At 38.2% G+C, this 15,323-nt stretch overlaps 2 protein-coding genes across 3 annotated transcripts; both read left to right on the forward strand.

Moving 5' to 3' along the window:
• The first annotated feature begins 3,773 nt into the window (after window positions 1–3,773).
• On the forward strand, window positions 3,774–8,740 carry LOC106750228 (phospholipase B1, membrane-associated-like). Of its 2 annotated transcripts, XM_014630419.1 has the most exons (8): window positions 3,774–4,039; window positions 5,740–5,844; window positions 5,888–6,114; window positions 6,617–6,793; window positions 7,496–7,794; window positions 7,955–8,133; window positions 8,234–8,428; window positions 8,657–8,740. In XM_014630419.1, exons 1-7 carry the CDS (start codon window positions 3,901–3,903, stop codon window positions 8,395–8,397), a joined length of 1,290 nt encoding a protein of 429 aa, XP_014485905.1. In that variant the 5' UTR covers window positions 3,774–3,900; the 3' UTR covers window positions 8,398–8,428; window positions 8,657–8,740. The 2 variants fall into 2 exon arrangements, with proteins under 2 accessions (XP_014485905.1, XP_014485906.1); XM_014630420.1 differs by lacking the exon at window positions 8,657–8,740 and having other exon boundaries at window positions 5,903–6,114; window positions 8,234–8,418.
• Window positions 8,741–9,166: 426 nt separating this feature from the next.
• LOC106750229 (phospholipase B1, membrane-associated-like) lies at window positions 9,167–14,014 on the forward strand. The gene is made up of 10 exons (XM_014630421.1): window positions 9,167–9,251; window positions 9,887–10,197; window positions 10,947–11,053; window positions 11,230–11,434; window positions 11,550–11,726; window positions 11,814–11,973; window positions 12,046–12,205; window positions 12,292–12,443; window positions 13,392–13,575; window positions 13,655–14,014. Exons 2-9 carry the CDS (start codon window positions 10,099–10,101, stop codon window positions 13,568–13,570), a joined length of 1,239 nt encoding a protein of 412 aa, XP_014485907.1. The 5' UTR covers window positions 9,167–9,251; window positions 9,887–10,098; the 3' UTR covers window positions 13,571–13,575; window positions 13,655–14,014.
• The last annotated feature ends 1,309 nt before the right edge of the window (window positions 14,015–15,323 follow it).

A 15,323-nucleotide genomic window follows, 5' to 3' on the forward strand; every position in this document is an offset into this window, starting at 1 on the left:
TATCGACATCGCATAATCGACGTTCGCTTTCGAAATATTCTATTTTTCTAATCAGACAATTGTTTTTACGCTGCGATTTTTACGAGTAAATTAGCTGACTATATCCATCTCTTAGGCATCGATCGTATTGCAACCGATACGTACGATCAATTCCCTTTGATGTATTATAGCGTCATAATCATCATACAAGAGACACGTGTCAACGATACGTGTTTTATCATTCGTAGCGATCGCGTTTGACGCGCGCGCGTCAAATTTCGTTTAGCTACATAATTTTACTGACGCGAATAACGTTATATAATAACCCTCAACCGACGCGTAGTTTTCAACGTAATATACATTTCGCATTGTCAAGCATTCATTTTGCATCACAATAGAACGGATAATGCCAAGAAGCATTGTTAGAAGAATATATCGGTACATACTTGTTTATGCAATTAGCTTCTTTCACAATAACAAAATTTTAAAGTGAAATTACAGTGCGTATGTATGCGACAATGTCGTCATATGCACATCACGTGTTCGCTTTTGTCATCTAAGCACAAATTGTTGTAATCCGATGTAACAAAAGCTATTGGATCATTGAAACTTGAGCGCGACAACGAAATTTGTCAAAGACGGCTGAAAAAAAGGAAGTTTTATCTACGATGAGTATCTGTTTAAAGGTATTCTCAAGCGCGCGCATGCCTATCATTGTGTAACATTGAATGTTGATACCAACGGAATTTCGTTATCTCTCTCGGGATAGAATTTCGAGAAGATAACGCGAGGAATCTCGGCTGGTCACTCGCCGTGACGTTAAAAAAAGATTCTATGTCCTTCGAATTTTCTTACAAATCCGTGCATTTCGCTGTGTAATCGTTGTTAAATGCTTAAAAATGTCTTCAAATTTTTCCGAATCGGGGTTTACGATTAATTTTGGGCGCATACCGACGTTGCGTGTGATTTCGATGAAAAGTTTGATCAGTCTGCTTAGAAAGCAAAATTGAGTAATCTGCGGACCGGAGGAGAAAACTAAAGAGAGACAGAAGTCACTCGCCTCAACCTTGACCTCTGGCAACCCTCCTCTCGTTCTGCCGCGCTGCCTGAGAGAGAGAAAGAATTTCTCTTCCCTCCTACCTCCTCTTTCTTTCACCTAACTCGCATCCTCCGGTTTCAACTCCTTATATGCGTCTTAGCCGCGGAAAAAGCCGACGATCGATGCCCAACGAGAGAGGTACCGTCGCTGAAAATAGATGAGCGAAGTCTCCTAAATGTTAAAGCCGGCCCCTCACGCCCGCTTTTAAAACACCCCCGGCTAATCGACCGTCCTTTCATTCGCGCGTTCAACGCAGAGAGGGGAGTTTCGTATGTTTTCCCAATATCTCCTTTTCTCTGAATACTTATTGTCGAACGAACGACATAACAAATCTTGCGTCGGTTCCAGGGTATCGCCAAGTGTGGCGATTATAAAGGGGCTGACTAATCGAAAGTTATCGGTTACACAATTGAGTGCGCATTATTGCTAGCAAGACCTCATAATAATATTGCAACGTGGGAAGCCATTTATCTTTTATGCGCAACGCCTCACTGATAGTACACACTTGATAGTACTCATTTCAATATAATCTTGCAACATTTTAAACAAACAGAGAGACTTTGTGAATTCTCCTCGCAGATTTGAAGTAACCGCGAAGACCGATACAAGACCGATGAAACTTTCTATGAATAATCAAATCGCGATAATCATAAGAGAGAGAGAGAGAGAGAGAGTAACGTAAATTAATCATAACATCTGATTTGAAAGCGTTTAATCGTTGCACTATTGATTCCCTTCGATATTCTACGTGGAAATACTCGGAAGATATATACGTCACAATTTCAGATGCAGGAAGATAAACAATTTGAGCGGAATAAAATGGACGCTACTGTAATAGTGAAACCATTCAATACGATTGGATAAATCCGTTCGCTGCTATGAACCGACGGTCTCACAATAATCTCCGCAGTAATGTCGATAACAACGGCTTCGATCGCACTTTTGTGGCTGTCGCGTTCTCGCGGCAAATCTTGCAAGTGACGCAGTTGCAACGGAAATGCAGCAGAAGGTAAGCGTTTAAACTGGCGCGGATAATTTCATTCAACTTTGTCTTCTCCGGCAGACAGTAATACACAAAGAGTAGGTACAAATGCATTTTTAGTGAAAGTAAACGAACAAATTTATTGCATTTATCACATTAACGTCATTATATAACAACACGTATGTGGTTAGTGACAATAAAGTTGCGACACTTTTTTTCGATCAATTTTGCAATGCATCTCGTATCCAATAGGAAAATGTATCTCCTGAGAATTAATAAAAACAAATTAGACACGGAATGTATTCCACAATAAAAAGTATTGCAACCTTTTCGTGACTGATTACGTAGAGTGGATACGAATGTTGTACTGTACAAATCGATAATTTCAAGTAATATTTAAAGATAAAAAAGGAAAAAAAGTAATATTTATGCTAATTACGCCAATATTTCATTCTTTACAATCGCGGTTCGTTATTCCTCAAATGCTTCTCTCGTTTTTACAGCCGCGAGATTGCTGACTAGATTATACATACATTCGAGAAATTGAATATCTTTAGTAATGATGTCAGGTATACTTGATCTCGAACAGTCTGTTTTCCTTGGTCGACGGAGAGCTCAATCCGTTCAAATTCAATTCAAACCATTTCCAGAAGATTATAATGATCGAAATGACGACTTATTTAGAGTGTTTGATTATTCACAGGATATTTATTCTGGCAATCTTCATCAAAGAAGTACATTAATTTCTACTTATCACTCGTATTATATTCAGAATCAATTTGATTCCCGAATTTATTTTATATTTTATTTTATTTATTTTATAAAGTTGAGAGAGAAAAGATCGCGACGTGTTCGTACGTGCGTGTGAAAATAAATCGTTTCGTGTTTGCGATCAAGTTAAGCCACACGAGTATAAACGAAAGAACGCTTTTATTCTCATAAAGAGAAACGAATGGTTCTTATCAACTTGATGTCACAATTATGAAATGCATTTTGACACGTATTACTGTATGTATTCTGATCTTGTCGTCAGATATAAAATATGGATAACAAAAGCGAAAATTAAATTTTTTTTCATTTCTACTGCTTACTGAATTTTTTCATTGTTTCAATACGATTTGATGCATTTGGTAAACGACTATATATTATATAAATATAAAGAAAAATATGAATAAATATAAATAAATAAATATAGGCGATACGTGGAAATGAACCAGTACTCAAACTATCAAATAATTGAAAAACATTGAAATCTTCATTCGTCGATGTAGCTTTACAAGTTCGTACAATCGGGAGTGTGCAAATGATCGATAGATTTTAATCGAATTGCAACACAAAGGGATACAGCTCGCAGATTTGTTTTACATGCATGAGCGTGCATTTCCTAGAGGAATGTTGTTTGATTTGAAGAATAATAAAATACGTTCGCGTTGTATGCAAATCCAGTAACGTCTGCGTTAACGATCCAAGGGAGAGAGAGAGCATATTTAATTCTAACGCGATTAAAAATATTTGTCGAAATCGCGGACTACGAGTAAAGAGTTCGTTCGACACATTTTCGTTACGATTTTTATCTTGCAGAAAAAATCACGGTTCACTGTTCTTACATGGTCGCGGCGGCAGCTACCTTGGCTGATCGTCGGAGTTGTCGGGCAGGCCGATCAAGGTCGTCGGTATATATGAGTCTTCTTTGTAAGTTGGGTTTCGCCAGGTATCATTGATTACCTCGATCTCGAGCGGCAAAGTACGTCTCCTTAGTGAAGCTCCAAGTTTCAGTTCGGAGTGTGAACATAGGTGCCTCCTCCTATACTCGTGTTTCGTTCGTTTCTTCAGAAAAACAATGTGGAAACGATGGCAACTTTATTGCATCCTGTTGCACCTGTGCGCGGAGGTGCAATCGACCGAGAAAACCGCCCTTGACTCACCTTTTAATATATTGTTAATCCGCGCTTTTCGTGATTGGACTTTCGACATCTTCGGTATGTATAATTAACAGAGTGAAGTATACAAAAGCGAGGATCATTCTGTTCGATCTTTCTTCATTAAAAAATGTCAACAAGTCTCCCAAAAAATTAATTATTCGTATATTTATCTAATGTGAACTATAACAATGATTTTGTAACGTTTCATGGCGTGTACGTTACATATGTGCATCTGCGACATAATTAATATATTTTATCTTGTTGAACTAGTAGGTATGAATTGTGTTTTTTCATCCATTATTGTTCACTGATTGTTCATTTTATTAGTTCCGTTCACTTACCGCAAGCATTCCGACAAGAAGGTCGATACCAATCGGTATCTACTCTAATTTTCAAGCCATTATTGCTGCTATTGGATACATCAGTAGCTAGTAATTTAAACTCAAGGAAGAAAAATATAAGTCGAGCCTTGTACGATTTTTTTAAGAACTCATAAATAATATTTAAGATTGCTCTCTCTCTCTCTCTCTCACCCCCTTTTACTATAGAATCAATTCCACAAGAGTGTGTACACCACATCATACAGTCCTGTAAGTGACTGGATTCTGACGAGTTTAGTAGAGACGGGCATCGTCCACTTTGTCATGTGATATATGTTCTCGTGACGTTTCGTATTCGATGCGGACGGACGTAATCCGAGATGAGTGAAGTGTATTAGAAGTATATTTGTAGCGGTGTGTTTTTGTATTCGAAAAGCCCACAAATATCATATAAAGAGGCTGCTAATTATATTGGAATTTCGTTCGAATTCGTTCAAAAGTGAATTGCGCGGTTTAAAATGAGTCACAATGTTGATGATTTTTTAAAGCGCAGAAAAATACGAGCCACGAGATTAACTGCAAACCAGATTGTTGTTATTAACATTTAATTACTAGGAACTAATTACATTGGTCAACAAGATTTCGGTGGCAAAACCTATATTTTGTGTTGACTTTGTTTTTCATGTCTGATATTTAAAAATTCGTCATTTTTATATAGTCTGTTGCGACCAAATCCATCTTGTGATGTAAGCCACGACATCGCGCGATAATAAGCCACAAGGCTTAAAAACATGATTTATTAATTTTTTTATAGATATTTATTTTACCTTCTTTTAATTCTTATAGATCTTCTTGCAGATGTGGTGGTATATACGATCTTGTAAGATATATATACTTTCTCGTGATTTTCCTTTATTTCTCTTTTGCATCATTTTATTATTGTTTCTTTTTGTCTTACGATAAATGTAATGACCAAACTTTTGTACGTTGCATTTGTTCACAAAGTATCTTGATAAAAGAAAAAAAAAGAGTAATATATGCCTCTATTATTAAACGTTCTCTAGAAGAAATGATTTTCTCTCCCGTGCGATAAACGAATGTAACACGCGTCTTCGCAGTTTCTTCCTACCTCATTATTTGCTCTTCTCTGCATAATTCATTGTTCCAGCCGATATAATTGAACGTACGTATCGAATTACATCTTGGTTCACATTATTCCTAACTTTTGCTTTATTTCGTAAAGTGGTATTTTTTCATTTGATTTCACCTCCTCCTCGCTTTCCTACTTAAATGCATTCAACTCGAACAAGAATTGTTACTCTTTAACGCGCGATTTTACGGCGTAAAAAATGAAACTTTATCCTTCAAATGACGAGACGCTTATATCATTCACTGCATTCTTTCCTTAGTATGCTATGACATTTGTTGATTTTGCAGGCAAAACAGGAACAGAAGGTGGAAGAAACCTCCAAATAGCGAGAGATGCACAAACAACGCAGCAAATTGTTCCCGACCATGTCCCATTTCCTTGTAACGTAACCGGTAAGGCCGGTGATATTGTATGTACATGCAGAATATATTTCAGCGGTGAATATTTCAGGCGGCAGGTCGCAAGAAGTACCGGATTCGGTACATAAATTAAGGCCGGGCGATATCGATGTCATTGCCGCGATGGGCGACTCGCTGACGGCTGGAGCTGGGATTTTCGCGAACAACCTGTTTCAAATAATAGTAGAAAATAGAGGAGTTACCGCGCTTGGCGGAGGTCAAGGCACATGGAGACAATATGTGACTCTTCCAAACATCTTAAAGGTCGAACCATTCATCATTTTTTTCTCATGGAATCATCTTTTCTCTTGCGTAATCTTTAGCTCATGTATCTCGCGCTATTAACGTCATATCCTAAAAATAATTTAGCAACAAGGCAATCGATATTATCCAAAACTCCTGGACTTTCTGAATTAATAGAACGTGATAAGCGAGTAATGATTGAGAATGAGATGCATTAATTTAATTTATATCTTTTTTTATGTCGTGCATGTATGACTCCACTCAGCTTGCGTATTCATCGACATTTATGAGAAACGACTCTTATTTGGAGCAGTGTTTGTACTATATTACTTTCGAACATACTCTTACCCAATTTGTTAAATCTGATGCACATGATGGTAGAAAGAAAAAGAAGATACGAATGTATTTCGTAATCGGGTAATACTGATCTGGTATTCGTCAAGCAATAATTATGAAATTAAACGACAGTGTGTATGTGTGTGTGTATGCGTCAATGAGTCACTTAAAAATGTTCAATATACAGGAATTCAACCACAATTTGATAGGCTATGCACTGGGGGATTCGTTGACGACTCATAATGCATCGCAATTGAATGTCGCTGAAAGCGGTGCTATGTCCGATGATATGCCTTATATGGCAGAAACGTTGGTCAAAAGAATAAAAAACGACCCGAGAATAGATGTGGAGAAGCATTGGAAGGTTTGTTACATTCGATAGACCTAGTTATATTTATAAGATGAGGCAATGGAAATAACATATGCTGTTGCTTTGTAATCGATTGCTGCTTCTTTTACAAAACTTTAAATTTCACTTTCTTCTTTCTGCGCAACAATATAATTACTAGTCCTTGCAACTTTTTTAGCACTTAAAAAATTTTCCACTCACAATAAGCTGTCGTCGTTGTGTGCATCGAAAATACCGCGTTATCAACACTAGTCAACAAGTAAAAATGTTTAGTAAGATGAACCAAATGAGGTGGTTCTTAATCATTTTCATTCACTGAATATAAAAATATCAAAACTCTGTAGCATGTACAACTTTTTGTTATTGAAATATTTAGCAGGACCTGATTTTTAATAAAAGTATCTATTTTCCTCCAATCACTTTTACATCGTGAGATGGGCTTAAAGTATACTTTTTCACATCATTTTTACATCGCGAGATGGTTTGGCATTTTTTTTCCCACGTCACTTTTACATCTTGAGATGGGTTCATATCACTTTTACATTGTAAGATGAGTTTGGTCGCAACAGATACAAAAATGACGAGTTTTTGAATGCCAGACATGAAAAACAAAGTCAACGGGAAAACAGAAAATGTAGGTTTTGCCACTGAAACCTTGTTGACCAGTGTAATTAGTTCCTGGCAATTAAATGTTAATAACAACAATCTGGTTTGCAGTTAATCTCGTTGATGATCGGAGATAACGACTTTTGCACCAATATATGTTGGGATTCTTCACCTTGGTCACTTCTCGATAAACACAAAGCCGATTTGCTTCAAGCTTTGACGACATTGAGAGATAACTTGCCACGAACTTTAGTGTCGCTGATTCCGCCGCCACATTTGAAAGTTTTAATTGACAGTCGTAAGGGTAGACCATCTTTTACATGTGATCTTGCGACGGATTTCGAATGTTCTTGCATGTTTGGCCTTAGATATCAAAGTTTTCTACCAGAATATTATAAGATTATGAGACGGTCAGTATATAACAATACAAATAATACTTTTATTAAATAACTTGTATGAAAAATTCTCTCAATCTTTTAATTTTTACTCGTTTTTGAAACATTTCACAAAAATTATCGATAGTGAAAGATATGTATATGCATCAATGAAAAAATTTTAAATACATTTCAGATGGCAAGAGTTAGACATGGAAATCTCTATTTATCCTGAATTCCAGAGGGACGACTTTGCAGTCGTAACTCAGGCTGTTACATTAGGTTTAATCATGCCACTCGCTTCCGATGGATATGCCGATACGACATATTTCAGTAGAGATTGTTTTCACCTCAGTCAGAAAGCTAATGCTCGATGTAAATTCGATGTTTTCTTTTACTTGGGAAATACGGAAAACTATATTTAACAACGAGAAAATCTTTAATTCAATTTTGAACAAATACGTTTTTCTTGCAGTTGCAAACGGGTTGTGGAATAATTTATTCGAACCAGTTGGCATTAAAACGACATACTGGCAGGATCTCTTTGAGAGGTTTCTTTGTCCGACTCCGGAAAGGCCTTATTTGGCTACATTGCAAAATTCTCAAGTAGACCTTCAGCGAAATAAGTCGTCCTTGTGAAGAATACTTATTTGACGAGGGAGAAAGAGAAGTAAATCAGTCAACTGTAGTGCGATAATGCCGTATTTAAACAGAGTGCCATAGTTATTTATATATAATCAAAACGCTATAATGTATTTGTCAATTTTTAATAGAGCGGAACTTGAGCTTAGAGATGGGAAATAATAATTTCACTCTATAAAGTATAGTTAATTTGCGAGTCATGCGAAAGTATGGCATATTCAATGTAATTTCCAAGAAATAATCATACGATTTTTAGTAAATATCGGGAGGAGTACGCGCAAATGGTGCAAGCGGATGTTAATATAAGAAACTATGCCGTTTGTCGTAACACCGTCTCGTAGCACCATCACTCTTACTCACGTACTTCCTCAACAACTACCGCATAGGAATACGAAAGAATGCGCGGGTATCTTGAACATGTTCATCGTAAAAGTGGGGGTCACATCGATGAGCTCGAAGGCGTCTCTCTTCGACCCGTTTCATTCATGTTTAGAGCTGTCATCTGGTAGTGCCGGTGAGGCGAATCGGTCTCTAGATGCTATTTACGTGCAAATCGTTGCAAATCTGGTTTTGAATTGTTTCGAAAACAATCCATCAGGAACAATTGAGCGACAGTTCAGTGCTTGGATGAGTGTTTAATGACTTGCCGATTGTCTGTGTAGAAAAAAATTTAAAAACTAACATAACGATTTGATTGCATTTCTACCGAAATTATAGCGGGACTATATAGTGCAAAAGATTTAATTACGATGGAAAGTTCCTCAGTGTTTTTAACAAGGAATTATACGGCGTCAAGTTGACGCCATTCCTCGATTGTAACAATGCGGAATTACAGATCATTGGTGAACAAGGTATTATATATTTTTATCGCACATTTATATATATAAGCCGTGAAGGAACGCGACATAATTACATAATTGAAAAAAATGAGATTAATTTTTATAAATAACGATTTTATAGACCTGCTTGTATATTTTTCTTACTTACGTGCTAAAAACGTCCCCTAATGTGTACTTGAATATTCTGTATTTTTTCGCACAACATGCGACAAATCGCATTTTCTAAAGATATTACGCATGATTTATGAAAATGCCTAGCGGAGCTGGGACGTGAACTTGGACACTAGCGAAAGTCCGTCTTTCATATCTTAAAGGGGATTTCCTGAGGCGACACTTTCAAAGTCTTTGTTGACTCCTTCATTTTTCATTTTCTTTATGAGCAAATTATGCGGAAACATTATTCCCTGGTCAATTTAAGAGTGAGATCCGTCGATACCATTTACAGTAAAGATACAAGATTGTATGTCTTAAAGTCGAAAAAAGAAGTTGGAAAATGCAAATAAGTAACTACATTGCTCAAACGGGATTATCAGCAAAATTAACCGAACGACTCTGTCGCCACAGATTTACACCGTGAAATAAATGAGAATCTGCTCCATCAAAACGGTCCTCTCGTATGCTCAAGTAACGACCAGTGTCCGTCAAAGTTTGCAGTTCTCTCTGGTCGAAGACTCGGAAGGCCTACCGTGGAGAACATCCGTGTTGGAGGACCCGCGTCGATGGCGGCCGGAAGTCTCATTCAACCACGTCGAGGAGCGAACGTAATCTTCCAACATGGAATGATCAGCGACTGACCGCACTTAAATCGAGAAAGGGCCGTCAATTTCCGTAACGCTCGCTGCTAACGCTCGCGCGAGTCATGAGTGTCGTTCATTTGTTTCTAGTCATCGTTGCTCTCCATCTGGCTGACTGTTCCTTCTTTATGGACTTTATGCGTAACATAATACAATCGGGGAGGGTAAGTTGTGGGCATTGAAATTATTTATCTCTTTCTTAGCGTTTTGATCACTCGTTAATTCGATTGCTCAACCGACGAGTTTTTCGGTGGATCGATAAAAAAGCTGAATAATGACGTCAAGAATGATATTACAACATCTCGTGAAACCGGAAGGTGCGCACAGCTCGAAAAGAAGAGTACTTTGCATTCTGAGCAATCGGAGAAAGGCGTTTCTTTTCGCCGGCCTCGTTGGCCTGCGGTAGAACCTTGTCAAGACAGCTTTAAAATGCTCTTATGGGCTGGTAATATCGATGCATCCTTTGTGTGTGCTTTCCGATAAACACCCCTCTTCTCATAAATATTCAAAAACAGCTGTCCGCGGAACTAACGACGAAAAATTTTTCTATATTTTTTTATTGATCGATCATAAGTTAGATATGATGATCGAATATACGAACATAGTAAAACAGACGATAGAAAATATTTATAACGTTTCCGAAAGCTTGACGGGACAGAAACTACGAACCATTTAATCAAATGTTTAAGGCAGTTCATGTCTTTTTCGGCGGCGGTGAAATTATTTATATGCGTCGGTATTTAAGTCGCGCGACGCGATGGAATGCAAATGGAAGAAAGCAAGAGTGTAAACGTGTGTCGTTTGTAAAGCGCGCTAATCGACACCGCCTTAAATGTCCCGTCAAAAAGCTGTACATGAAGAGTCGTTATGCCTCAAGGAGGAGGAGGGTTCATTGAAATTTCATAATTTCCAGAACAAGGTGGATGAAACTGGAATATCATATCCGACGGTCTATAATGTACGAAGGCAGCCGATAATTTCCGATAGCGTTCCATTTCCTTGCAACGTGCATTCCGCCAGGTATAATTCGACCAGGTCTCGTTCTCTCAATATTCCTCGTAATTAAAAGAATTTTCACGTCCAAATAACAATTTCCTCGTTTGTGTGGAAATTTTCCCCGATAGGTTTTAAAAATATCAAAGAGGATTAAGTTCGATTTTTGAATCTCAGAAAATGTATCCGCTCTTTTCTCACAGATCGCTGTCGACACCGGACAGCGTTCATCGTCTAAGACCAGGCGACATCGACGTAATCGGTGGTCTCGGTGATTCCTTGGTCGCTGGGAGCGGTGCATTGGAGGAATTCGCTGTCGGAACTTTCATCGAGGCACGCGGGGTCAGCTGGTGCGTCGGAGGTCAGGCTAACTGGAGACGATTCTTAACACTGCCCAATATTTTAAAGGTATGTATCGTCGTTCTCAACATTCTTCTATCGATGTTGCAACGGTTTTCTGTCGTGTTACGTTCAGCAGGAAGGACGAGTTACTATACTCGGATAATTGATATATGTCGCTCAGGTGTTTAATCCAAGGTTAACCGGGTACGCTACAGGGACGGGTGAATTTATCTCGACCGCAGCGAGACTGAACGTCGCCTTCCCAGTCGCTGCTACCGAGGACGCGTTGCAACAAGCGAGAATCTTGGTGCGGAGGATCAAGAGTGACCCAAAGATAAACGCGAAAAAGCAATGGAAGGTAACAATTAGACTCTTCTTATCTCCTTCGTCGTGAATTCCTCCCGGTGAAAAAAGAAAAATAGAAACGATCCTTTTTATTTTCCAGCTCATCACGATTCTATTTGGGGCTAACGACGTCTGTTCGGCGCAATGTTACAACCCGGAATACTTCTCGCCGATGCGTTACGCCCTGCATCTACGGAAAACGCTCGATTTTTTAAGAATCACTTTGCCCCGTACGCTGGTCAATCTGGTTCCAGCCATAGGTGATTCCAGCTCGTTTAATTAATCTTGTAGGCCAAACCGAACGAGTGGTACGATCATTTATTTTTCGGCAGATGTCACGGTCTCGGTTAGGGTGACGCGAAGTGCCATGTGCAATATATTGCATCCTCTTTACTGTGCTTGCATGCACAAAGATGGTCGATCGGAAATCGCCGCTTCGAAAATGTCGCAGCTCTATCAACAGGCTGCCGAAGCATTAATCTACTCAGGAAGGTACATTTTGTCGTTCAATTCGATCGTGACAATTTCCTATCCTTCGCAACACTCGGTCGAGACGAAACATCGTTCCTTTCTTTTAGATACGACGATTCTCCGGATTTCACGGTGGTTTTGCAGCCGTTTGTTAAATTATTCAATGCACCTAATGCAGATCCTACTGGCGCGCCGCCGATCGACTCCAGCCTGGTTACGTACGACTGTTTCCATTTTAGTCAGAAAGGGCACGCACTCGGTGAGAAACATACACCGCGTTTATATTGAATGTTTACAAGAAAAGTATTTATTACGAAATTCTATAATAGATAACAGCAAGTGACATTATCGACTGTCGTTTACTGTTATCGCTTGATTGACGCCTGTTGATAGCAGAAGGAAAGTTTGGATGATTGCGTGCTACCAGGGACAACGATGTTACCGTATCGAACGCACGAGGAAAAGTTCGATAAAATTATTTTCTACTCGAAAACATCAGTCCTTTCATCAAAATATGAAATATTATTAGAATTCGCAAACTGTATTTGCATAATTTGCTATTATCTCTGCAGCATATACTCAATATTATATAGAATAAATATCAATAGTCGTGAAAATTAAAATTGCTTTTACATTTTGCAACAATTGAGTCGCAATTATTAGAGAAAAACGAAATTACTCCTACCGATATTGCGCGTGAAAATGTTTCATTTGCGAACCGGCGTAATATACTCTGTTAATCATGTCAGAGACACGTAATTATGTATTTATGAATGCATGAATTAATGTTCCGACAGAAGCATAGCGATAAATATTATATTTAGGAAGTATGTCGTTATGCAACAAGACATCCTTAGCGATAGATGTATTCGAGCGAAGGTCAGCTAGTTTGCGTCAATTAACAATTGTTCACCGGTTTACACAGTTAAAAATAAACGAATGGGCCGAGCGACGCATTCGCGGACAATAAAATGATCGTCGGTCCCTAGCAGCTGGCTCGCATTGTCAATGTGTGTGCGCTCACACCTTCATTAGCAGCGTTGTATGGTCAAGACAAATCATTAAACGTTCCTTAGACGGTGTCAACAAGAGTCACGGTGAAAGAGAACGTCACACTAGTCGTCGTTAGCGAGATATTCTTTTGCGAAAATAACCAAGCAATGGCAAAGAGTAATGTACTATTTTTTTCTTTTTTTTTTAATTTCAGGTGCTAACCTTTTATGGAACAATATGTTGGAGCCGGTCGGAAACAAGACGGAAGTGGGCTTGCCGGGAATACTGCAAAGAGTGCTCTGCCCTACGGAAAGCAGGCCTTACATCTTCACGAATGTTAATTCGCGACTTTTCCGAACAACCGGCCGGCAAGATGGGATCGTGCCTAAATAGCGCAAGTACTGCTGACGAAAATCTTATGATCAAAGGATGCAATATTTACTTGCGATTGCAATGCCTCGTTCTGTAAAATTTCAGAAATTGCATTTAGGAACGCGTGACAAATTTGCATCACTTTACGGCTACAATTCGAGGATATTTTAAGCGAATTACGGCAAGTTCGAAGTCCACTATGCCAATATCCGGCTGAGGCACGAGCAATACGGAGAATTTTGTTTTATTCAAATATACCATATCAGGAAATAACTGATTTGCATAGCGGGGACGTCCCGAAATCTCTCGTTAAGTATCTCTTTCACATTCCTACGAGGAGCGCATTTTCAAAATGCAAAAGTTAATATATTTAGAATTCAAATGAAGATACTATATTTAGCTTTGTACTATACCTCATTCTATTTAAATAACTGTACAATTAAATATTAATTTACGCAACGGAGATGTAAGTTTCTTTGTATAAGGCAATGATATTTATGACAGCTATTTTATCGATAATCTCGTTAATAAGAAAGTCGACAAAGCGATTGATCTTTTTTAACGAGATGAGTCGGTTAAAGAAAGACGATGACCTGTATAAATTTTCATGGCTTTCGTATTTTAAACTCGTTTTTGCTGTTCCGCGAAAGTTCCCGTTTACTTGTGAACTTTCTTGCAAGTATTCGTGGAGTTTCGGGTAGAAAGTGACATATTATCTCGTAGACTAGATACGTCGTTAATTTCCATATGCAATTGAAATAAAAATAATGATATAAGAAAGTACATTGGCTGATAAAGCTAGTTCACTATGTTACTTGTAAATCTTCGAGACAAACGCATATTGCTACGGATAGAATGATAGACGCATGAATATGAAAAATCGCATTTATTTGGTATTCTTCGCAAAAATCATATCCGTTAGAGAGGTTTTATGTGTTAGACGCGTAATGTAAAAATATATCTCGGGGATATTTGTGCCGCGTTGCATCACACATGATGCGCAATTGCGCCAAAGCGCTAATTTAAGTGGGTACAATCTCGACCCCATCTTCGTGATTGTCCGGAAGAATTGCTCCTGCGGTGATCGGTGGGAGAAATCTTCACAAGAGATACCAGAGAAGTAGACTGAAGAAGTGTCGCCGAGTCTGCTCTCCGAGATATTTGCTAACACGTCATTGAACGCTTCTCGATTTGCATCGAGCCCACGCGCTAGGAAATTGACCGTGACTTCGACCGTTATAGATGTGTCTCCACGTTAATTCTGATCTTCCGGCGTTTTGAGACAGTGAATTAAAATATCTTAAATATCAAGGAGAAGATAGAGAAGTTTAATTAAACAACTTCTCGAATTGCTACTATAGACAAGACGTTCTTCGAAATTTTACAGAATTCATTGTCATTATCTTCGATGATCGATGATCGTAAAATGTGCTGGAAAATGTTCTAGAAAAATCTACTGACCGTCATATATTTCAGTCACATATTTTATATATAAGCGTATATAATTTCTCTCTCTCTCTCTCTCTCTCTCGATTTTTACAATTTATTTTGTCCCACGGTTACATATATATATATATATATATATATATATATGCAGTTGTACTGTTTTCATGATCTATTATAAGAGAATTAAAAGTCATGCCTCTATAAAAACGTAATAATAGATAATAGGTTGTTAGTTATTATAGCCTAATTATTTGAAATTATTCAACTCACACAATGTAAAGCGCTGATCGAGTGTGCTGTAAATTAGCGAAGAAGAAAAAAATCGTTC

The sequence above is a fragment of the Dinoponera quadriceps genome, unplaced genomic scaffold, assembly GCF_001313825.1.
Source record: "Dinoponera quadriceps isolate SergipeBrazil2010 unplaced genomic scaffold, ASM131382v1 scaffold5229, whole genome shotgun sequence".
Taxonomy (NCBI): Eukaryota; Metazoa; Arthropoda; class Insecta; order Hymenoptera; family Formicidae; genus Dinoponera; species Dinoponera quadriceps.